Source organism: Bos indicus, chromosome 28 (assembly GCF_029378745.1).
Source record: "Bos indicus isolate NIAB-ARS_2022 breed Sahiwal x Tharparkar chromosome 28, NIAB-ARS_B.indTharparkar_mat_pri_1.0, whole genome shotgun sequence".
NCBI classification, from domain to species: Eukaryota; Metazoa; Chordata; class Mammalia; order Artiodactyla; family Bovidae; genus Bos; species Bos indicus.
Window position 1 is genome coordinate 22,399,322 of NC_091787.1, and position 26,078 is coordinate 22,425,399.

Here is a 26,078-nt window from a genome sequence, read left to right on the forward strand (position 1 = left end):
GAAGGCAGCCAGCCCATCAGGCTCCCCCGTCCCTGAGATTCTCCAGGCAAGAACACTGGAGTGGGTTGCCGTTTCCTTCTCCAAGGCATGAAAGTGGAAAGTGAAAGTGAAGTTGCTCAGTTGTGTCCAACTCTTCGAGACCCCATGGACTGCAGCCCACCAGGCTCCTCCATCCATGGGATTTTCCAGGCAAGAGTCCTGGAGTGGGGTGCCATTGCCTTCTCCCAAGATGGACAGTAGGCACATGAAGAAATGCTCAATGTCACTAATTATGAGAGAAATGCAAGTTCAAACTACAAGGTACCACCTGACACTGATTAGAATGACACTTAATAACACTTTATTAAGAAATCTACAAATACCAATGCTGGAGAGGGTATGGAGAAAAGGCAATCCTTCTACATTGTTGGTGGGAATATAAACTGGTACAGTCACTATGGAAAACAGTCTGGCAGTTCTTCAGAAAACTAAAAACAGAAGTACCTTATGATCCAGTAATTCTATTACTGGCCATATACCTGGACAAAACTGAAACTCAAAACACATGCACCCCAATGTTCATTGAAGCACTGTTTCATTGAGTCACTTAGTTGTACAGTGTCAGTCAGTCAATTCAGTCGCTCAGTCGTGTCTGACTCTTTGCAACCCCATGAATCGCAGCACGCCAGGCCTCCCTGTCCATCACCAACTCCCGGAGTTCACTCAGACTCATGTCCATCAAGTCAGTGATGCCATCCAGCCATCTCATCCTCTGTCATCCCCTTCTCCTCCTGCCCCCAATCCCTCCCAGCATCAGAGTCTTTTCCAATGAGTAATTTACACTTTTGTATGGTGTAAATTAGTACAAAATTATAAATCACCTATGCTTCAGTTGAAAAAATGCAAGGATTATTTTGCAGCACATGGAAATGTAACTATTACTCTATAAAAACTTTAGAGTATAATCTACAAGAACATTGAACCACTATGTTATATACCTGAAATGAATATAATATTGTAAATCAGCTATACTTTAATAGAAAATAAAAGGTTAGGGATTATTTTTTGAAAAGGTAGCTTCAAATAATTACATGTATTTGTTTATATCCATCTCAAACTTCAACTTTTTCAATTACTCTCAGTTGCCTACACAATATAGTTAAAATGCTATTAGTAATCCTGAAACAGCCTCAGTTTCTTTTAAAGCTCCTCTTCTATTTCCCATCCCTCATAACATATGCCAACAATACCAAGTACAATTGTTTCTAATCAGTTTAGATTGTTTGCTATTTCCACATAAAACCTCATCTTTCCCTATTTGTATCTTTATACTTCAGCTGTTCTATCTACCTCAAATCCTTGTCCTCTCCTTTCCTCATAAATATACAGTTGATTTATTTTTCGCCTGTTTCTTTTGCTTTTTACTAATGAAGGATCAAATTAGAGTTGAACCACTTTTTGGAGCTGTCTCTTTTTCACTCATCACATCAGTGTAATTAAATATTCCTTCACCTCTTACCATGTGCTTGTGTGTATTTAACCATCATATGGTGTGTTACACCTTTGTATATTTAGATGTATCTTATATTCCCTGATAGCTCAGTCGGTAAAGAATCTGCCTGCAATGCTGGAGACCCCAGTTCAATTCCTGGGTCGGAAGATCCACTGGAAAAGTGATAGGCTACTCCGACTGCAGTATTCTTGGGCTTCCCTTGTGGCTCAGCTGGTAAAGAGTCTGCTTACAATACGGGAGACCTGGGTTCAATCCCTGGGTTGTCAAGAGCCCCTGGAGAAGGGAAAGGCTGCCTACTCAAGTATTCTGGCTTAGAGAATTACATGGACTATAGTCCTTGGGGTCGCAAAGAGTCGGACACGACTGAGCTACTTTCACTATGTACTTTAATTTTGCACATGTTTCATCATCTTGAAGGAGGCATGATATATTCATCTTTGCATCTCGCGATGTTCTCAGATGCCTGGTACTGAGAAGATGCTCAATTCATTGCTGGGGTTTTGGACAAACTACACTTTGGTGTCCTTAGAAATGAAGTGCACAACTTCAGGATAAATGCTTGAAATACACATAAGAATCATTAGAAAACAAATTTAATTAAATAGACTATTATGAGAATGATTTCCAATTCTTTATGTTATTAACTTACTTTTTTTATCCTAGACTAATACTCCAGATCCAGAATACACTGTGCATTCATTCCAGAAATATATTCTATATACTCCAGTAATACACTTTTTAACCAAATATATTTGTTAAAAGTAATGTTTCATAAATCTGATTTTGGAATGCAAACTTTGAAGGGTATAGATTTGAATACCAAATTTCTGTAATTTTTAATGGGTTTCCCTGCCTTAGAGTCATGCTTATTTCCTTTCAAAAGACCTCAAAAAAAAAAAAAAAAAAAAGACCTCAAAGAAAAACAATGACTTAGATTAGGACTGCTCAATTTAAAGAAGAAAGAAGACAAGATGAGAACTCAGGGTCACTGAGAAAATAAAGCAATTGGGCTTTGGCATACACAAATTAAAGGAATTTTAAAAGCTTTCCAGAATCGACCTGCAAGCAGATGGCAGTAAAACATGTAAAAAGGTGCATGACATGCTCCCTTTCTTCAGATTTACTTTTTCTAACGGAAAATTTTGGGTGCAATGAAGACAAAATAGAATTGCATTTGCAATGCTATTCCTCATTTTATATAATGACTCAGCTTTTAAGTTTCAAATCATGATTCTAAATGACTCATGCTTAATCTATCTGTAAAATATACAAAGTTCATGAATTTGAATCACCAAACAGGAAGGATACCAACTCAATTTGTACATCTGGAGGAAATTATATTTGGAGGAACAATTAATGGTAATACATTTTAACATAATGTATAAGCTGAACTTCTGTCAGCATTTTTGAAATCTTAGCTTTAGACAACATGAAGAAATACATATATAATTGGAAAATAAATTTCATATGTATTTAGACCTTGTGAATAATGGTGAGCGTATGAAATTGAGAAAAGTAAACAGAAGACAGGCTTGGGTCTAAAATATACTTTTTACACATTTTAAGTACTATAATATTAAGTGAGAAAATGAAGACTGAGTGCCTAGTAATCCAAAATAAAAATACATTTTTATGTGTATACGTATACACGCACTGTTTGTATACATACATATATATAGTCATGCATGTATTCATAAACACACATTTCTGTGTTGACAGACAGTGAGAAATGGCAACAACCCACTCAAGTATTCTTAACTGGAGAATCCCATGGACAGAGGAACCTGGGGGACTATAGTCCATGGGGTCGCAAAGAGTCAGATATGACTGAAGCAACTAAGCCTGCAGACAGTGACTACTTAAAATGCATTTTCCTTTGAAGAGTGACAAAGTACCAATATAACACAGGCTATGTTGGTTGGTGTTACCGTTCTTGCAAAATTTGAATGTCAAGGAAATTAAATTTTTATCTCTAATAATTCCTTAGACATAATTTCCAAATATATTCACTTGTGATTTTTGGTCTTCAGTTTATCAAAGATTTAAGCATGTCCACATGAACAGAGGCTGCATAGACATTTGAAGGTAAACTGCAGTTCTGGTATTCACTAATATAAACCTAATGAACTTTGTTTCAAGTGGGGCATTGTACTTGCACCATTTTAGTTCCTTGATCAGGTATTGAACCTGGGCCTTGGGCACTGAAAGCACAAAGCCCTCACTGCTGGACCACCAGAGAATTACCTTTGCTTTTGTTTTCGCAGCTATGTTCTTTGTTGTTGTTGTTGTTAGTTTAGGAACTTACCTGGTGGTCCAATGGCTAAGACTCCACACTCCTATTGGGTTTGATACCTGGTCAAGGAACTAGACCCCACGTGCCGCAGCTAAGAGTTCGTATGCCACACCTAAAGATCCCACCTGCTGCAACTAGGACCCGGTGCAGCCAAATAAATAAACATTTAAAAACAAAATGTTAGCTCATTGGGGGAAAGTCCAAAGTCAGGCTAGAGAGCTCCTAGATGTACATATTTATATTTATGCTGTTATAATTTTTAAAAATCTGTCCTCATGAATTTAATTTCCTAGAAGGTTTATGATGTTTTGCTTTAACTTAAATTTATAATCTTGGTCCATGTCCTTCTCAAAGTCACTGATAACTGAATCGAATATAGTTATAAAATGTTATTTTATTACCATCCTCACTCAAAAAAAAATGATCTACTGTTATTAAAAGATGAGTAGAAAAGGTAGACATTATTTCGACCATGGTCATTTTAGAGCAGTTTGAAACTCAGGTTCACCAAGTAATCTATGAAAGTTTCTCTAAATCTATTCATGTTCTACCATACTCCGGTGTCACAATTACATGTGGAGATAACAGTTTCAAGACCTGAATTTCTATGATATAAAAAAGTTGCCAGTCCAGGTTCAATGCACGATACTGGATGCTTGGGGCTAGTGCACTGGGATGACCCAGAGGGATGGTATGGGGAGGAGGAGGGAGGAGGGTTCAGGATGGGGAACACATGTATACCTGTGGCAGATTCATTTTGATATTTGGCAAAACTAATACAATTATGTAAAGTTTAAAAATAAAATAAAATTAAAAATAAAATAAAATAAAATAGAAAAAAAATGAATGATGGGAAATGAATATTACTTAACAGTGAGAAAGCAATTATTTCATGGGTCTGCAATTCCACAGGCACTTATTTTTTTATAAAAATTAAAGGATTCAATTCAGAGTTGCATCTGTATACTTTCTGAAATCTAGATACCATGCTCTAAATTAACATTCAATCCTTACTCAAGTGGCTTCCAGAACCTGATTCATTCTAAAATCTTTGAAGTAAATAAAGAGAAGCTGTACTGACTTAACATTTCTTTAAGAAATCTGACATGATTTCTTACTATTCCAGTTTCATGAAGTTTTATATATACTCGTTGAATTTCTTCTAACCTACATGACCCTATAAGAATTGGTGGGGTAAGGTGGGTTGTAGCTGCTGTTTCAAGCATCTTCCACATGTGATGTGTAAGTGTGGCACAGCACTCACCGCTGACATGATAAGCTCTCCCCCCAGGTTCTGAATCTCAGCTTTAACTTGACTGCAGATCTTCAGCTGGTGAGAGTAGAACTTAATCTGTTCCAGGTAGGCCAACAAGTCCTGTTTGCAAGATGGATCCGGGCACTAAATATGTATGAGAGATTAAGTGAAAATATCAAAACAAGGAATTAATGCAAAGCGAGTAAACACTGAGACTACAAGTACCTTTAAGGCCCCAACTTTATTTTCATTGAGTCCCATTACTTAGACCAAACCCATGTAGATTTTGATATGCTTTCCCCATTAGCAGAGTTTATTCATGTTCCAACCTTAATTACTTCAGCATTCTAAGTCACTTCACTCGTGTCCGACTCTTTGTGACCCCATGGACTGTAGCCTGCAGGCTCCTCTGTCCATAGAATTCTCCAAGCAAGAATGCTACAGTGGGTTGCCATGCCCTCCTCTACTTCAGCATAGATAGAAGAAATAGACATGAAATGGTACATAAAAATAACTGCCTTTAATTTATCGTAATGTTAGAAGCTTTTACAGTTCATTTTTAGGTAAATCTAAAGAAGTATTTAAAATGCAATGATTCCTTTCTTCTAAAGTTGCTATCAGAATACTCCTTGGGACTCATAGCTCTGCATTGTCTGTCCTGTGTAATTAATATTTATATGGGCATTAAAACACATCTGTAACAGGACATATATTATGTCCTGTTACTTTCAGAATTGAATGTTCTAATGGTCTTAGACCAAAGAAATAATTTCTGTAGTAGCTAACAGCTATGGATCTACTTGGAGACAAGGATCAGGCAGCATACATGTTTTAGAGATGTATTACTTTACCCAAAACAGTCTCCTACATTATTTTATCTTCTGTAAGGAATTTCCTGGAGCAGAGCTTAATCACAACACGATAAATATCTGTGGTCAGTATTTAATCTTTGTGTTCTTTCTCCTATACAATTAGAACAGATTTTTTAAAATCCCCAATAACTTAATTTCACTTTAAATATAATACATATTCATAAGGATATGGAAATACAAACAGTAATTTATATGCAAAGATATTCACTACAGCATTACTTAAATAGCAAAATTTGGAACTAAATGCCCTATAATAGTGAAAAGATTAAATTAGGATACATAGCTATATAGTGTGATATTATATAGTCTCAAAAATAATATTTTCAAAGGAAAATATTTTTGGAAAGTGAAAAAGTTCAGTATTTAAAATTTCACATGATGTATTAATCAAACTGTTTAAAAACTGTTTTTATATTTGTGTTTAAAACAAAGTGTAAAATAAATATGTGAATGTGAAAATGGTAAATAAAAATGATACCAGTATTTTTCACTTTTTTCATATTTTACATATCTTAATATTTATAGTCTTAAAATATATTGATGCTAGTCACTCAGTCATGTGAAACTCTTTGTGACCCCATAGACTGTAGCCTCCTCTGTCCATGGAATTCTCCAGGAAAGAATACTGGAGTGTGTTGCTATTCCTTTCTCCAGGGGATTTTCCCAAACTAGGGATCGAACTCAGGTCTCCTGCACTGCAGGCAGATTCTTTACTGATTGAGCCACCAGGGAAGCCCTTAAAACATATTACTTCTATAACAATAAAATGTTATTACTGAAATAGTTTTAAATCTAATAACCAAAAATAAAAACTGAAAAGTAAAATGAAAGACAGGACAGCATTTCTGCTTTTGCATAGTAATTCATAAGCTAGAGTCTTAATGAAACATTTCTGAGAATTTTATTCTCTTTTATATTTGCTAAATAGACTAGTCTACATAGCTCCAAAATATGTTGACAAGATGAGAACATATGCCCTTTAAGTAAAAGTTATTCAACAAAGATAGCAAAGTTATAAATTCTACTGTAGAAATACTATCAATATTTAGAAAGGAATGGACAGATGAGTGAATTTATGTGTACATGGTACCCAGTCAGAGAGACAATCAGATAAGATGATAGAGAAAACTTGAATTAAGGGTGTTTCTCAAGTTCTAAGGGCTTCTGGGTGGCTCGGCAGTAAAGAATCTGCCTGCGATGCAGGAACCACAAGAGACAGGGGTTCAATCCCTGTATCAGGAAGACCCTCTGGAGAAGGAAATGGCTACCCACTCCAGTACCCTTGCCTGGAGAATCCCATTGACAGAGGAGCCTGGCAGGCTACAGTCCATAGGGGGGCAAAGAGTCAGGAGCAAGACTGAAGCAACTTCACACTCAAAAAAGGAGCAAGTAAACAAACAGAACCTTGTGCTCACCAGGACCCAGGAGAAAGGAGCAGTGACCCCACAAGAGTCTGACCCAGACTTGCCCCTGGGTGTCCAGGAGTCTCCGGCAGAGGTGGGGTCAGCAGTGGTTGGATGTAGGGCCACATACACCATAGGTGTAGCAGTGCATGCATGGGACCTTTTGAAAGGGGTCACCATTCTCTTCATTATCTCCACTGTAGTCTGGCCTCAGGTCAAATAACAGGGAGGGAACACAGCCCTGCCCTTCAACAGAAAATTGGATTAAAGATTTACTGAGCATGGCCCTGCCCATCAGAATAAGACCCACTTCACCCTTAGTCAGACTCTCCCATCAGGAAGCCTCCATAAGCCTCCTATCCTTCTCCATCAGAGACCAGACAAACTGAAAAGAACAATTACAGAAAACCAACCAATCTGATCACATAGACCACACCTTGCCTAACTCAGTGAAACTATGAGCCATGCCATGTAGGGCCACCCAAGACAGACAGGTCATGGTGGAGAATTCTGACAAAATATGGTCCACTGGAGAAGGGAATGGCAAACCATTTCAGTATTATTGCCTTGAGAATCCCATGAACAGTATGAAAAGGCAAAAAGATAGGACACTGAAAGATGAATTTCCCAGGTGAAAATATGCTACTGGAAAAGAGTGGAGAAATAGTTACAGAAATAATTAAGAGATGGAGTCAAAGCAAAAACAACACCCAGCTGTGGATATGACCAGTGATGGAAGTAAAGTCCGATGCTGTAAAGAGCAATATTGCATCAGATCAGATCAGATCAGTTGCTAAGTCATGTCCGACTCTTTGCGACCCCATGAATCACAGCACCCCAGGACTCCCTATCCATCACCAACTCCCGGAGTTCACTCAGACTAATATCCACCGAGTCAGTAATGCCATCCAGCCATCTCATCCTCTGTCATCCCCTTCTCCTCCTGCCCCCAATCCCTCCCAACATCAGAGTCTTTTCCAATGAGTCAACTCTTCACATGAGGTGGCCAAAGTACTGGAGTTTCAGCTTTAGCATCATTCCTTCCAAAGAAATCCCAGGACTGATCTCCTTCAGAATGGACTGGTTGGATCTCCTTGCAGTCCAAGGGACTCTCAAGAGTCTTCTCCAACACCACAGTTCAAAAGCATCAATTCTTCAGCGCTCAGCCTTCTTCACAGTTCAAATCTCACATCCATACATGACCACAGGAAAAACCATAGCCTTGGCTAGACGAATCTTTGTTGGCAAAGTAATGTCTCTGCTTTTGAATATCCTATCTAGGCTGGTCATAACTTTCCTTCCAAGGAGTAAGCGTCTTTTAATTTCATGGCTGCAGTCACCATCTGTAGTGATTTGGGAGCCCAGAAAAATAAAGTCTGACACAGTTTCCACTGTTTCCCCATCTATTTCCCATGAAATGGTGGGACCGGATGCCATGACCTTCATTTCCTGAATGTTGAGCTTTAAGCCAACTTTTTCACTCTCCCCTTTCACTTTCATCAAGAGGCTTTTGCGTTCCTCTGCACTTTCTGCCATAAGGGTGGTGTCATCTGCATATCTGAGGTTATTGATGTTTCTCCCGGCAATCTTGATTCCAGCTTGTGTTTCTTCCAGTCCAGCGTTTCTCATGATGTACTCTGCATATAAGTTAAATAAACAGGGTGACAATATACAGCCTTGACGTATTCCTTTTCCTATTTGGAACCAGTCCGTCATTCCATGTCCAGTTCTAACTGTTGCTTCCTGACCTGCATACAAATTTCTCAAGAGGCAGGTCAGGTGGTCTGGTATTCCCATCTCTTTCAGAATTTTCCACAGTTTATTGTGATCCACACAGGCAAAGGCTTTGGTGTAGTCAATAAAGCAGAAATAGATGTTTTCTGGAACTCTCTTGCTTTTTCCATGATCCAGTAGATGTTGGCAATTTGATCTCTGGTTCCTCTGCCTTTTCTAAAACCAGCTTGAACATCAGGAAGTTCACGGTTCACATATTGCTGAAGCCTGGCTTGGAGAATTTTGGGCATTACTTTACCAGCATGTGAGATGAGTGCAATTGTGCGGTAGTTTGAGCATTCTTTGGCATTGCCTTTCTTTGGGATTGGAATGAAAACTGACCTTTTCCAGTCCTGTGACCACTGCTGAGTTTTCCAAAAATGCTGGCATATTGAGTGCAGCACTTTCATAGCATCATCTTTCTGGCTTTGGAATAGCTCAACTGGAATTCCATCACCTCCACTAGCTTTGATTGTGGTGATGCTTTCTAAGGCCCACTTGACTTCACATTCCAGGATGTCTGGCTCTAGGTGAGTGATCACACCATCGTGATTATCTGGGTCATGAAGATCTTTTTTGTACAGTTCTTCTGTGTATTCTTGCCATCTCTTCTTAATATCGTCTGCTTCTGTTAGGTCCATACCATTTCTGTCCTTTATCGAGCTCATCTTTGCATGAAATGTTCCTTTGGTATCTCTGATTTTCTTGAAGAGATCCCTAGTCTTTCCCATTCTGTTGTTTTCCTCTATTTCTTTGCATTGATCGCTAAAGAAGGCTTTCTTATCTCTTCTTGCTATTCTTTGGAACTCTGCATTCAGATATTTATACCTTTCCTTTTCTCCTTTGCTTTTCACTTCTCTTCTTTTCACAGCTATTTGTAAGGCCTCCCCAGACAGCCATTTTGCTTTTTAGCATTTCTTTTCTATGGGAATGGTCTTGATCCCTGTTTCATGTACAATGACATGAACCTCATTCCATAGTTCATCAGGCACTCTTTCTATCAGATCTAGGCCCTTGAATCTATTTCTCACTTCCACTGTATAATCATAAGGGATTTGATTTAGGTCATACCTGAATGATCTAGTGGTTTTCCCTACTTTCTTCAATTTAAGTCTGAATTTGGCAATAAGATGTTCATGGTCTGAGCCACTGTCAGCTCCTGGTCTTGTTTTTGCTGACTGTACAGAGCTTCTCCATCTTTGGCTGCAAAGAATATAATCAATCTGATTTTGGTGTTGACCATCTGGTGATGTCCATATATAGAGCCTTCTCTTGTGTTGTCGGAAGAGGGTGTTTGTTATGACCAGTGCATTTACTTGGCAAAACTCTATTAGTCTTTGCCCTGCTTCATTCTGTATTCCAAGGCCAAATTTGTCTGTTACTCCAGGAATCTGGAATGTTAGGTACATGAATCAAGGCAAACTGGAAGTGGTCAAACAGGTGATGGCAAGAGTGAACATGAACATTTTAGGAATCAGCAAACTAAAATGGACTGGATTGGGTGAATTTAACTCAGATGACCATTATATCTACTACTATAGGCAAGGATCCTTTAGAAGAAATGGAGTAGCCATCATAGTCAACAAGAGTTTGAAATACAGTACTTGGATGCAATCTCAAAAACAAGAGAATGGTCTCTGTTTGTTTCTAAGGTAAACCATTCAGTATCAAAGTAATTCAAGTCTATGCCCTGACAATAATGTTGAAGAAGCTGAAGTTGAATGGTTCTATGAAGACCTACAAGACCTTCTAGAACTAACACCCAAAAAAGATGTCCTTTTCATTATAGGGCACTGGAATGCAAAGTAGGAAGTCAAAAAATACATGGAGTAATGGGCAAATTTGGCCCTGGTGTACATAATGAAGCAGGGTAAAGGCTAACAGAGTTTTGCCAAGAGAAGGCACTGATCATAGCAAGCACCATCTTCCAATAACACAAGTGAAAATTCTACACATGGACATCACCAGATGGTCAATACCGAAGTCAGACTGACTATGTTCTTTGGAGCCAAAGATGAAGAGTTCAGTTCAGTTCAGTCATGTCCAGATCTTTGCGATTCCATGGACAGCAGCAAGCCAGGCCTCCCTGTCCATCACTAATAGAATTTACTCAAACTCATGTCCATTGTTGGTGATACCATCCAACCGTCTCATCCTCTGTTGTCCCCTCCTCCTCCTACCTTCAATCTTTCCCAGCATCAGCGTCTTTTCAAACGAGTCAGTACTTCACATTAGGTGGCCAAAGTATTGGAATATCAGCTTCAACATCAGTCCTTCCAATGAATATCCAGGACTGATTTCCTTTAGGATGGACTGGTTGGATCTCCTTGTGGTCCAAGGGACCTAAGAGTCTTCTCCAAACCACAGTTCAAAAGCATCAATTCTTCGGTATTCAACATTCTTTATAGTCCAACTCTCTAGCCTTGGCTAGATGAACCTTTGTTAGCTAAGTAATACAAAAAATGCAAAAAGGCAAAGTGCTTGTCTAAATAGGCCTTAAAAATAGCGTGAAAAGAAGAGAAGTGAAAGGCAAAGGAGAAAAGGAAAGATATACCCATTTGAATGCAAAGTTCCAAAGAATAGCAAGGAGAGATATGAAAGCCTTCCTCAGTGACCAATACAAAGAAATAGAGGAAAACAATAGAATGGGAAAGACTAGAGATCTCTTCAAGGACATTAGAGATACTAAGGGAACTTTTCATGCAAAGATGGGCACAATAAAGGACAGAAACGGTATGGACCTAACAGAAGCAGAAAATACTAAGAAGAGGTGGCAAGAATACACAGAAGAACTATACAAAAAAGATCTTCACAACACAGATAATCACGATACTGTTATTAGTCACCTAGAGCCAGACATCCTGGAATGCAAAGTCAAGTGGGCCTTAGGAAGCATCACTACGAACAGAGCTAGTGGAAGTGATAGAATTCAGGCTGAGCTGTTTCAAACCCAAAAAATGATGCTGTGAATGTGTTGCACTCAATATGCCAACAAATTTGGAAAACTCAGCAGTGGCCACAGGACTGGAAAAGGTCAGTTTTCATTCCAATCCCAAAGAAAAGAAATGCCAAAGAATACTCAAACTACTGCACAATTGCACTCATCTCACAGGCTAGCAAAGAAATGCTCAAAATTCTCCAAGCCAGACTTCAACAGTAAATGAAACATGAATTTCCTGATGTTCAAGCTGGTTTTAGAAAAGGCAGAGGAACCAGAGATCAAATTGCCAACATCTGTTGGATCATCCAAAAAGTGAGAGAGTTTCGGAAAAACATCTATGTCTGCTTTATTGACTATGCCAAAGCCCCTGACTGTTTGGATCACAATAAACTGTGGAAAATTCTGAAAGAGATGGGAATACCAGACAACCTGACCTGTGTCCTGAGAAATCTGCATGCAGGTCAAGAAGCAGCAGTTAGAACTGGACATGCAACAACAGACTGGTTCCAAATAGTGAAAGGAGTTTGTCAAGGCTCCTTTGTCAAGGCTCTCATGACAGGTGACATATTGTCACCCTGTTTATTTAACTTGTATGCAGAGTATTTCTTGAGAAACGCTGGGCTGGAGGAAGCACAAGCTGGAATGAAGACTTCTGGGAGAAATATCAATAACCTCACATATCCAGATGACACCACCCTTATGGCAGAAAGTGAAGAGGAACTAAAGAGCCCCTTGATGAAAGTAAAAGAGGAGAGTGAAAAAGTTGGCTTAAAACTCAACATTTAGAAAATTAAGATCATGGCATCTGGTCCCATTACTTCATGGCTGATAGATGGGGAAACAGTGGAAATAGTGACAGACTTTTTTGGAGGTTGTTCCAAAATCATTGGGGATGGTGACTGCAGCCATGAAATTAAAAGACTCTTGCTCCTTGGGAGAAAAGCAATGACTAACCTAGACATTTTATTAAAAAGCAGAGACATTACTTTGCCAACCAAAGTCCATCTAGTCAAAGTTATGGTTTTCCCAGTATCATGTATGGATTTGAGAGTTGAACTATAAAGAAAGCTGAGCACCAAAGAATTGATGCTCTTGAACTGTGATATTGGAGAAGACTCTTGCGAGTCCCTTGGACTGCAAGGAGATCAAACCAGTTAATACTAAAGGAAATCAGTCCTGAATATTCATTGGAAGGATGAAACTGAAACTTTAAAACTCTGGTCACTTGATAAGAAGTACTGACTCATTTGAAAAGACCCTGATGCTGGGAAAGATTGAAGGTGGGAGGAGAAGGGGATGACAGAGGATGAGATATTTGGATAGCATCACCAACTCAATAATCATAGTACCTATAGCTCAGATGGTAAAGCGTCTGCCTACAATGAGGGAGAGCCAGGTCAGGAAATCCCCTGGAGAAGGAAATGGCAACCCACTCCAGCACCCTTGCCTGGAAAATCCCATGGACCGAGGAGCCTGGTAGGCTACAGCCCATGGGGTTGCAAAGAGTTGGATACGACTGAACGACTTCACTTCACTTCACTTCACCGACTCAATGGACATGAGTTTGAGTAAACTCTGGGAGTTGGTGATGGACAGGGAGGCCTGGTGTGCTGCATTCCGTGGAGTCGCAAAGAGTCGGACATGATCGAATGACTGAACTGAACTGAACGGATAATCCCACAATTCTCATCAGGAGGATTAAATTGAAACTAAGTAAAAAGAAAGAGGAGACAAATGTAAAGGAGAAGGGCAGAGAGAGGGAGAGAAACGTAATAGGGGAGGAAGAAAAGGAAGGGATTTCCTCCCTGGTGACTCAGACGGTCATGGATCTGCCTATAATACAGCAGACCCGAGTTCAGTCCCTGGGTGTGGAAGATCCCCTGGAGAAGGGAATGGCTACCCACTCCAGTATTCATGTCTGGAGAGTTCCATGGACAGAGGAGCCTGCTGGACTACAGTCCATGGGGTTGAAAAGAGTCGGACAGGACTGAGCAACTAACACTTTCCTTTCACTTTCCCCAATTTCCACATGAGAAATGAGAAAATCATAATAATTTTAGAAAACATAATTTTCCCAGGATGGAGGAGTTTATGATAGAACCAGTATTTGAATCCATATCTACTTGCTTTCAAATCTATTTTATTTTCAGTCACAGAACTTAAGAGAATTTGGAGTGATTTTTTTTTTTTTCTTCAAATCACAGATTACTGTGGTTTACATGGTTCCAAGGAAAAAGAAGTTTTATGGTAACACTATGTCTATTTTGAAGTAAAGATTACTTAGATTTTTATTATATTCAAAGATTAACTATCTAGAATTACTTATAACAATGAAAGGCAAGACAATTTATTTATTTTTTTTTACCATGACAGGAAGTTGATCTTTATTAGGTGTTTCATTTGTGTGAATGGCACAGGTGCTGTGCTAAGTCCTTTACACCTATAACATAGTATTCCCAGTGCCATTTCACTTAGATCTAATTATTGTCATATTGTCATTTGCAAGACAGAGTATATGATTTGTGTAAAAAACTGAATTGAGTTTTCTGTTTCATTCACTACACAATGATCTCTTCTATATGAAATTCATTCAAAACATTGTTTTGTCTATCCTGAGTAATAAAGGCTCTTATCTATTCTTTGTTCTTATGGATGGATTCAATAATAACCTTTGATACATACAGTGTTTTATTTGTCACATATTATTCCAGGTTCTTTATCTATATTAGCTCTCACACAACTTCATTATCTCCACTTACCAAAGGAGTTAAGTGAGTCATAGAGAAGCTAAGTTACTTGCCCAATTAATAAGTGATGAAGTTGGTATACAAACTCACATGATCTGGCCTCACTCCCTACTTGTAATGTCTCCAAACAATATTTGTCTTCCTGCCAGTTTTATCATATACAGTGAATAGTAAATTGCCACTCTGGTTTGTAAATTGGTTTCTAAAACTGACACTTTTACCTGTATATTATAAATAGGATTATTGTGAATTTGTTCCTTAAAGACAAACACTATATAACTTCTGCCCTGGAGAAGGAAATGACAACCCATTCCAATATTCTTGACTGGAGAATTCCATGGAAATAGGACCCTGGCCAGGCTACAGTCCATGGTGTTGCAAAGAGTTGGACACGACTGAGCGACTCTCATTCACTCACTCATATAACTTCTGATAAAACCAAACTTGACAATTAATAGTTAGATTCTTAACTGATAATCAATGTCGCAATCACCCAAGCTTAAGAAAAATCTACAGTCTCTCTTGAGAGACTTTCATACCATGCTAGCAGAGTAATTCTGTTAAGGAAATAATGACGCAAATGAGTAGAAAATTTGAACTTTTGAAATTAAAAGCTACTTGACTCTGATTTACCCTTCATTCCCAGAATTGATGAGAATCTTGGTTATACCTAAAGATGGTAGTCAATTTTATAACTAAAGTATTTTTTAAAATTCCATACTAAAAAATTTGTTAAAAGTCTTCTTTTCTATTGACATTTGCAAAGTCTTTCTGAGTCAGTTTTAGCAGCCTAGAAGCAGAATCAGAAGAATGTATCATCTCTACTTTAAGAACCTGTTGTTTTACTATTTGCCCAACCTCCATTATTAAAATCAAATTATGTTTTCCCCAGATTTTATATATTTACATAAAACTAATTGCAAAAGTTTGGGACTTAGATATGTAGAATATTCTTATCCTTTAGTTAAAAAAAATTTTTTTTTTTTCATAAAAATACTTGGAATACTGCTAGAGATTTTCAGGCAAACTGAGTGGTAGAATGTCATCATACACTTTGGTTACTATTTCCCAGTTTATTAAGTTAGGAGATGTTAACTAGGACATCTGGTTTGTGTTTCAATGCATGGATTTTTTGTTTAAATTAAGTTTTATAACTATGAGGACACTCGCTACAGACAAGCAGATGACATGTCAGTTTAAGAGGTTTTGTCACATTAAACTGGCTTTCTCTCTTCTAATTAAGATGTTTTGTACCAACGCAGGATATATCATTTAGTAGCAAGAGGAAAATTGAAGAATATTTATTACCTTTCAGTTTGAATTTTAAGGATGAATTAGCAAAATGAATAAAGACCTTAATGCCATAAGTTTAGCTTTTTTTTTTTTGCCCATAATAGAGTATAAACTTTATTTAAGACATATTTAAAATGCTTTTTGAAATTACAGACAATAGTTTAAATTCTGCCATAGCAGTCTCATGCTTTCATTGCCTATCCAAAGTGCAGACATGTTCAAAGTTTGGCCTCTGTTACTCCACTCACTCTAATTTCCACGCTTGAGCAGTAGTACCTGTAGCCCATAGCATCCAATAGAACTCTGGACTGCCATCTGAAGATTTTGTCCATTTTGCTTTTACTGCTGACTAGACTATAGACTATAAACATATCACAGATATAATTTAACTTTTTGTTTTGTGTCTTCCAGTGCACCTGGAACAATGTATTTTTATTGCTCAAAATCATTAATAGTAATAAAATTAATCATTTTATCTTTTTCTAATCCAGGGATATATCCTTTTATTTTCATCTAATGTCCTATCTTTTGTGGTATTGTGTGATAAAGTAAATATTTGAAATAAATTTCATTAAAAAAAAAAAGAATGACATAATGAATGTTTCAGAAGCTTCTTTTTAGTGTAGTTTTATTACATATTTTAACTCTCAGAATATCAGTAGGAAACAATTCAAATAAGGCTAATCACCAACAATATTTGTCAAAATATTAACATAAATTATACTTGCAGGTTGTTTTGTTCATAGGTGAGTGTATCAGGTATAATTTGCCTTGAAATTCTTCATTTTGTTTTTTTCAATGTCACTTTCTTAAATTAGCATTGGTTTTCTATATATTTAACAATGAAAATTCATTTTAATTGTGTCTAGTTACGATTAGGTGGGAGTACCCAGTCAATAATCTGGATACTTTTGCATTGGAAAATTTACATTGAAGGAGTATTAGGTTTCAGGCACAATATTCAGGAGTTACAAAGTCCAATTTTATCCTCCTCCTGTGCAAAACACTTTAGCAGATGTTCATTTTTATTGTGTTTCCTATTCATCACTTTTCTGTTTGTGATAGGTTGCTTTTCTAACTGAGATCTTTCAATGTATTATTCCTACCTTGTGAGGCATTACCCAGTTCATCTAATTTAGAATTTATGCTAAATGATGAATTAGAGTGAAGAGTCAAAGAATAGAAAAAGGTATGCACCAATAGTTTGGAATCCTAGATTTCTAAGAAGACTACTTCTTCAATTTGTCATCCTCTTTATTCATGAGGAAAATGTTTAATAATTGTGATAAGTAACATCATTCTGACCCTCAGGAATAATCTGGCTAATGGAGATAGGATTTGTACCAGAGTTCTGTAAGACTTAAACAACATGGTCTTAGATGGCATATGCAATCTACCATAGCATCTCAACACAATTAGGGAGGCCTGGCGTGCTGCCGTCCATGGGGTCACAAAGAGTTGGACATGACTAAGCAACTGAACTGAACTGATAAATCCCAAGAAAAGTTGGGTGATTGGGACAAGTAAGTCTATATGAAGCTTCTATATGCTAAAACAGATTTTCATTCATCTCTTCCTAGTTCAGTTCAGTGCAATTCCGTTGCTCAGTTGTGTCCAACTCTTTGCAACCCCATGAACTGCAGCACGCCAGGCCTCCGTGTCCATCACCAACTCCCAGAGTTCATGCAAACTCATATCCATCGAGTCGGTGATGCCATCCAGCCATCTCATCCTCTGTGGTCCTCTTTTCCTCCTGCCCCCAATCCCTCCCAGCATCAGAGTCTTTTCCAATGAGTCAACTCTTCTCATGAGGTGGCCAAAGTATTGGAGTTTCAGCTTTAGCATCATTCATTGCAAAGAACACCCAGGGCTGATCTTTATAATGGACTGGTTGGATCCCCTTGTAGTCCAAGGGACCTTCAAGAGTATTCTCCAACACCACAGTTCAAAAGCATCAATTCTTCGGTGCTCAGCTTTTTTCACAGTCCAACTCTCACATCCATATGTGACCACTGGAAAAACCATAGCCTTGACTAGATGGACCTTTGTTGGCAAAGTAATGTCTCTGCTTTTGAATATGCTATCTAGGTTGGTCATAACTTTCCTTCCAAGGAGTAAGCGTCTTTTAATTTCATGGCTGCAGTTACCATCTGCAGTGATTTTGGAGCCCCCAAAAATAAAGCTGACACTGTTTCCACTGTTTCCCCATCTATTTCCCATGAAGTGATGCGACCAGATGCCATGATTTTTGTTTTCTGAATGTTGAGCTTTAAGCCAACTTTTTCACTCTCCTCTTTCACTTTCATCAAGAGGCTTTTGAGTTCCTCTTCACTTTCTGCCATAAGGGTGGTGTCATCTGCATATCTGAGGTTATCGATATTCTGCTATTTCTGCTTTATTGACTATGCCAAAGCCTTTGACTGTGTGGATCACAATAAACTATGGAAAATTCTGAAAGAAATGGGAATACCAGACCACCTGACCTGCCTCTTGAGAAATTTGTATGCAGGTCAGGAAACAACAGTTAGAACTGGACATGGAACAACAGACTGGTTCCAAATAGGAAAAGGAGTACGTCAAGGCTGTATATTGTCACCCTGCTTATTTAACTTATATGCAGAGTACATCATGAGAAATGCTGGGCTGGAAGAAGCACAAGCTGGAATTAAGATTGCTGGGAGAAATATCAATAACATTTTTGTAGTTACCTAATGGCAATGCCAAAGTAGTAAGTTGCATATGGTAATACACAAGAACTATTATGGGGGTATTGTGGGGTGGGCGAATGACAAATTAGAGAACAATAATACCAGGGAAGTTCTCACACTATTGTGAAGGTACTAGACTCCATATCAGACTTCTTTTTAAAAGTCTCTGATGCTAGAAAAGATTGAGTGCAGGAGAAGGGGGCGACAGAAGATGAAATGATTGGATGGCATCACTGACTCAATGGACATGAGTTTGAGCAATATCTGGGAGATAGTGAAGGACAAGGAAGCTTGGCATGCTACAGTCCATGTGATTGTAGAGCCTGAGATGACTTAGTGATTGAACAACAACAATAAACACAATACATTTATGTTTAAGGGAATAACGCAGGGAAGAAAGGTTTAAAAAAAAAAATCCAGAAAGGCTGAATATAAGCCTCCATCAATCTGATTTTATTCTATTCTACATATGAACTTTGAAACTTAATAGAATGAAATGAAATTGGCCCAACCAGTCCATGTTGGATGGAATTAGAAATTAATGAATGTTTGACCTTCTGACACTCTAGCAAAATGCAGACTGTAAAGTATCATAAAATTGTTAAAATTTTTTGAGCTCTTAGATTGTTCAAAATTAAAAGCAATGTTCTGGCTTTCCTGGTGGCTCAATTGGCAAAGAATCTGCGTGCAATGCAGGAGACCAAGGTTCAGTTCCTGGGCCGGGGAGATCCCCTGGAGAAGGGACTGGCAACCTACTTCAGTACCCTTCCCTGGGGAATTCCATGGACAGAGGAGCCTGGTGTGCTGTAGTCCATGGAGTCACAAAGAGTCAGGCACGACTAAGCAACTGAGCACACACACCATGTTCTGGAAGATTTTTTTCATAATACCATTGACAATGTAAAAATTACCTTGCTGATTTATATTATTAACTTTTATTCCAAAAACAATTTCAATAATTATTTTTGTCTAAATTTTTGTTATTCTATCATACAATATCTGAAGCATAATCATAACCTTCCCAGATAATCACTATAATGAGTCAGTTTCCTTTCTTTCAATTCTGTTTCTTCACAACCCTATTTATTTTGAACAAAATTATATCATATGAAACTACTTTATTATATGAAATGGAAGAGGCCAGAGAGAGAGTCATCTATAATTCTTCATTAGTCAGTGACTCCTTCTTTAAGCTTCTTTTAAAATGTCAAAGTTATATGGAAGTGAGAAAATACTTTTGCTTTCTTCCATGTAATTTGAATAATGCTAAAAAACAATAGCATAATTTAATACAGCTATAATTTTATACAGCTACATAATTTAATACAGTAATATCTACAAGGTGACCTAATCCAATTAAAAAGACTGCTTAAGAAAAAAGGAACAACTTCAAAGCGACACAATTATTTGAACTTTGAAAACTGTGCATTCTAAAATAAACAGAAGCACACTGGTTTTAAAAAGTTATGAGAACAAATAAATCTGTTTAATATATTATGGCTTCATTTATTCTGCTACTATTAATACTTTATCTCATAAAAGTGAATGCAATGATTCTAAAATATAGAAACCATGGGCAGATCTGGGCTTCAGTCACTTATTCACAATGGATCTTGAATTATGTTACAATAGAGTTTGTTTTTAACTGTAAAGGCTGAATATTAAAAGGGTTAATAAAATGCTCACAATGCTTAAAGTAGCAAGATACTGAAAAAGATATATACTACATATATGAATATATCTCTTCATGAATGCTTTAAAATATTTGTCTGTTATTATTTTTCTTTATTTTTCCTCCTTTATATCCCCAGATATAATATCTAAGAAGAGAACATTCAAGTTCCAAGAAAAGGAGGATAAAAAGATTAAATAATAAGAAGCAGCCCGATAAACTTTCTCTTACAGTATATATGCAAGAAAAATACGAAATAGTTTCAGAGTGAAAAAGAAAAGTGCTTTTTTCATCAAAGGGGCATAAATATGTATTGTGCTGTGCTTAGTCACTCAGTTGTGTCTGACTCTTTTTGACCCTATGAACTGTAGCCCACCAGGCTTCTCCATCCATGGGAATTCTCCAAGCAAGAATACTGGAGTGGGTTGCCATGCCCTCCTCCAGGAGATCATCCCAACCCAGAGATCAAACCCAGCTCTTCCACAATGCAGCTGCATTCTTTACCATCTGAGCCACCAGGGAAGCCCAAAACATTGGAGTGGGTAGCCTACCCTTCTCCAGGGGATCTTCCTGACCCAGGGATTGAACCAGGGTCTCTTGCATTGCAGGAGGATTCTTTACCAGCTGAATTACCAGGGAAGCCCCCAAACATGTATTATGGGGTTGAATAATATAAAACCTACCAAGGAATATTATATCTCTGTCTGAAATATTAACTGAATATCTGAATACATTAACTAAAGAAACTGACAGATTTTTCAATTAAAGTTAAGCAAAAGGTACCTAAGCAAAAGATAACTCTAATGATGTAGCTGCATCTTAGAAAACTGGAAGAGAGGCATGAGAAAGCTAAAGAAAACAAAGCATTGGGAGCACTTGTAAGGATTATACACTTCCTACATTTTATATATTCACTTCATTATTTTACTAATTACAATTTGTCTTGTAGTTTTATGGAGAATATCAGAGCACATTGCTAACACAGAAAACCTAAGATAATTTTGAAAAGTACTGATTTTTAAAGAGCAAAAATAAGAAATCTAAGGTATTAAGGAAAAAAATACTAACATTGGGTATTACAGCCAACTAAAATAATTTGAGTATATTTAAAACTCAGAAGTTGATAATTTAGAATAATTTGAATATGTTTAAAGCTCAAAAAATGTTTGACTAATCAGGCCATAAATAATAATAATGATGATAATGATAATAGTAATAATAATAATAGAGCCTCAATAAATAATTGTCTCAATAAATTTTCCATTAGTTGTGTCTTAATTAAACAAAAAATAATTCAATAATAGTTTAGGAAAAAACAGTCTAACAGAGTAAAAATTCAACTTTGTTCTAATCAATATCAAATGACAGAAAGCAATTAGCATGGACTTCCATTACATTCATTTATAGAGAACTCACCTGGTTGGCAATCTGCCGAGCAAGGGCATCCATCCTTGATCCTGATTCTGATATCATTTTAGCTGCATAGATCACATCAGTTGTATGCTTCAGTGGTCCTTTGCCCCTTAAAGTAAAAGAATGCATGTTTGTTGCTGTGGTTCATGCTAAGACACAAATACACACCCAGATTTGCACCTCGAAGTATAACCCATTGGCTTTCCATATTTCAGTTTTAAACAGCCTATGATTAGATTCCAGTATGATTTTTTTTTTTTTTTAATTGAAGACCTATTGTGTTAAGACTCAGGATATTCTTCCAAGAAGATGGGCTCTATTTGATCTTCAGTCCCATGACCTTCTTACAACAAACCTCAGCCTAAAGATACTTTTGGTGGATGCAAATCTCATAAGGTAAAGATATTTTCCTCATTCTAGTTGGAAACATGAGATTTTGAACAATGTATATGTTTAACAGTACATTTTGATTAGCAGGTATGTTTTTAATCCTCCTCTTTTTAGTCCTTTTTTTATGGTCTTTAGGTTAAGTGCTCTTTATCAAATTTACTCTCCTCCACAATTAGTTCAAAGTAAAATCATAGTTACTGTTGTTGTTCAGTCATTAAATTGTGTTCAACTCTTTGTGACCCCATGGACTACAGCACACCAGGCTTACCTGTGCTTCACTGCCTCCCAGAGTTTGCTCAAATTCATGTTTATTGAGTCACTGATACTGTCTAAACATCTCATTCTCTGACACACTCTTCTTTTGCCTTCAATCTTTCTCAGCATCAGAGTCTTTTCCAGTGAGTCAGCTCTTTGCATCAGGTGGCCAAAGTATTGGAAGTTCAGCATCAGTTCTTCCAATGAATATTCAGGGTTGATTTACAACTGACTGGTTTGATCTCCTTGCTGTTCAAGGGACTCTCAAGAGTCTTCTCCAGCATCACAATTCGAAAGCATCACTTCTTTGGTGCTTGGCCTTCAATTGGTCCAATTCTTACATCTGTATATGAGTACTGGAAAGACCATAGCTTTGACTATACGGACCTTTGTCAGCAAAGTGGAGTCACATTACCTTGGACTTTTTCCCCACAACAGGCTGCTTACTGTTTGTGAGTCAAGCAAGATAAATATCCACTTCATATCTTAGTTTCCTTGGTGATACATAATAGGAGCACCCACCACATGGAGTAATTCTAGGGACCACACGAGCTAATTTCTACAAAGTGCTCAGAAAATAGCTTTAAATGAAGTAAGCATTTTAATAAGCTTTTATTTTTGTCGTTGTTATTTTAAGATAGTTTTGTTTTCTAATGCCATGCAATAAAAGTTGGGCTTATTTAGGGATGTGCAACATAGTTAAGAAGAAGTGCACTTCTTAAATAGTTGGAATGGAATAGGAAGATATTTTTCTGTCTTTTCATCCCTCAAAAATAAATGAATCACCGACCTGAATGAACATCACTGTTCCATCCACCTAAAACTATTCCTCTTATTTCCAATTTCTAATCATCTACTGAATGCCAACATACTGGCATTTCCAATTGTGTGGTTTATGCTCCTTGTTCCTAGCAGAAAATAGGACCCTGAAGAAATCACTCACTAATGCAATTGTTTTGATGCTTTCCTGGGAACAAGAAGAGTGAGGAAGATGGGAAGAAGGAATAAGCTGGTCAAGATGAGGAAAGGAAGATTCTGAGAGTCCAGAATACAATGGAGTTGAAAAGAAGCAGAGTAAAAACTATTTGTCCAATATTTTATTTACATCTTGGACCTATCTTGAGGGTAGATGCCCTGATGCTAAACCTAATAAAATGTGTTGTTAGAGAAAAATCCCTGTTCACTTAAGAGACCATTCTATACTAATACAAGATAGAGGGATTCATGCAAAGGAAAATGATCAGAGTATTGTACACCAGAAAACCTGAACATCAAATCAATAGTAACTGGTATTTCCAAAAGACCCTTTCACTGCACATTTTTCATACTGCCTCTCAAATTCATTATAAGCAAGTTTTCCTGTAAAAATGTAACATCACGGTTAAGATGATGAAAACCTGGCCTCAGTACATGGTTATCATCATATTTCTCCTCTTTGAATCTGCCAACACAGGCTGCTTTGAATTTTTTCTTAAAAAATCACCATTCATTATTACAATTTTTTTGCATTGCTCTTATCAAATTCACTTTATACATCAGTCAGGATTAGATGTTATGTACACGGTTATGTTCAAGAAAGGCACTGCATTTCATTATGCCTATGCATCTCCATAGAAAGTTAAACTTACATAAAGCCAAGTTCCCGAAAGGCAGTGCATCAATTTTCAAGGTCTTAAACAATGGAAAAAGGTTGTTTCTAAGAAGAGCAGCTAATGCTCACTTAGCTTAAGCAATGGACAAAGCATTCTAAGGGATGTAGCTAATATACACTTCCCCTCAAAATAATATATTTCCCCATATAAAACCCTAGGCTGATGAAAAGGAAATTACCTCAAACTTTAAATACACACCTTGTTATGAGACTACTATCTTAAACACATGTAGAACTTAAAAGTAACAATAATATATTATGACTACAATTATTCTCTTCCTCATGCTTCTAATTAAATGTATCGCCTGGCAAGCTTTCTACTGATTGCCAAACAAAATATACATTTTACAAATGATTCCACATTATGCCAAGTTCCAGAGGAAGTAGCAATTACTGAAACTATGATAAATTTTTAACATTCTCAGCCTGAAATGTGCTATGTAATGAAGGCTTTTTAAATTGGAAAATACATTCAAAGGTTGTTTTCTGCCTTCATTTTCATAATGGGTTCTCAGGATCTCCTGTCAGCAAATTATGTCTTAAATCATTGAGTTTGGATCGTACAAAGAAAGATACCCAGAGGAGGAGGGGGTAGGCTTTGGAGATATTTTAAGGAAACCAGAGGCCAGAAATCTTTCATAAATAGTGGTTACAATAATAATCTATCTCTTCAAAAAGGAGGGCAGATCAAGCTCTGGAGCAGACAGTTTGCCAGTTAATCATTAAATTATATGTTAGAAGGTATAATGAGAAAGGCTGCAATAATCCAGTGATGTTGAGGCCACTGACAATTTTATTAATGCAAGTGAAAGGGATACATTTTGAAACTTGATTTATTGGTGCAACACAAACCTCTCAGCCATTTTAGATTTGGCCCCAACCTTGAGTCTCACTCCTCTCCTTGTCCTCTCTCAGGTTTTGACATCCATCCCCCTCCCCCTTTCTTTATCTTGACGAGTATGAGAAACAAGAAGATGATACAGCTCATCAGTAACAGTTCAATTAACTAGAAATCTAGTTTAATTACAGAACCATATCATAGAAATTTTGAGGACTTATTTTATCTTTTTTAGGGACAGAATGTCTTTGAAATGACTTGCATTTTCTGCTACTGATTAAAAATAAAACAAAATGGTTAATTATATCTTTTGCACTTTGTAGCCCCTAAATCTCTGAAGCTCCAATACTTTGGCCACCTGATGTGAAGACCTGACTCATTGGAAAAGATTCTGATGCTGGAAAAGGTTGAGAGCAGTAGGAGAAGGTGGCGACAGAGGATGAGATGGTTGGATGACATCACTGACTCAATAGACTTGAGTTTGAGCAATATCTGGAAGTCAGATGAGCCTGGCATTCTGCAGTCCATGGGGTCACAGTCAGACACTGCTTAGAGAGTGAATAGCAATAACAAATTTTTGCTAACATAGTATCATTTCCTCTATGAAGGCTGACAACTTCCCCTTTAATTCTTTTTTCCTCTATCTTTATATAAAATAAAATTCATGACATTGTGGTTAACTTAAGAGATGGAAACAATGATATATGATGATATACTATATATTATGATCCATAATAGTAGTTAATACACTTACTATTTTTTATGTGCTAGGTACTATCAGAGGAGAGTGAAAAAGCTGGCTTAAAACTCAACATTCAAAAAACTATGATCATGGCATCTGGACTCATTGGAAAAGACCCCGATGCTGGGAAAGATTGAAGGCAGGAGGAGAAGGGGACAACAGAGGATGAGATGGTTTGATGGCATCACTGACTCAATGCACATGAGTTTGAACAAGCTCCAGCAGTTGGTGATGGACTGCGAAGCCTAGCATGCTGCAATCCATGGGGTCACACAGAGTTGGACACGACTGAGGGACTGAACTGAACTCAGCTGAAGGTACTATCCCAAGGGAAGCCTGT

The 26,078-nt window shown here is 37.4% G+C and overlaps 1 protein-coding gene across 8 annotated transcripts in view; it reads right to left on the reverse strand.

The window, feature by feature from the left end:
* Nucleotides 1-26,078, reverse strand: part of CTNNA3 (catenin alpha 3) — a 1,976,430-nt gene that overhangs the window by 62,864 nt on the left and 1,887,488 nt on the right. For all 8 annotated transcript variants that reach the window (XM_070781776.1, XM_070781778.1, XM_070781775.1 and 5 more), the window contains 2 exons: nt 21,866-21,971; nt 5,050-5,184 (listed from right to left, as the gene is read on the reverse strand). In XM_070781776.1, coding sequence (XP_070637877.1) covers nt 5,050-5,184; nt 21,866-21,971 — 241 coding nt within the window. The remainder of the gene's footprint in view (nt 1-5,049; nt 5,185-21,865; nt 21,972-26,078) is intronic.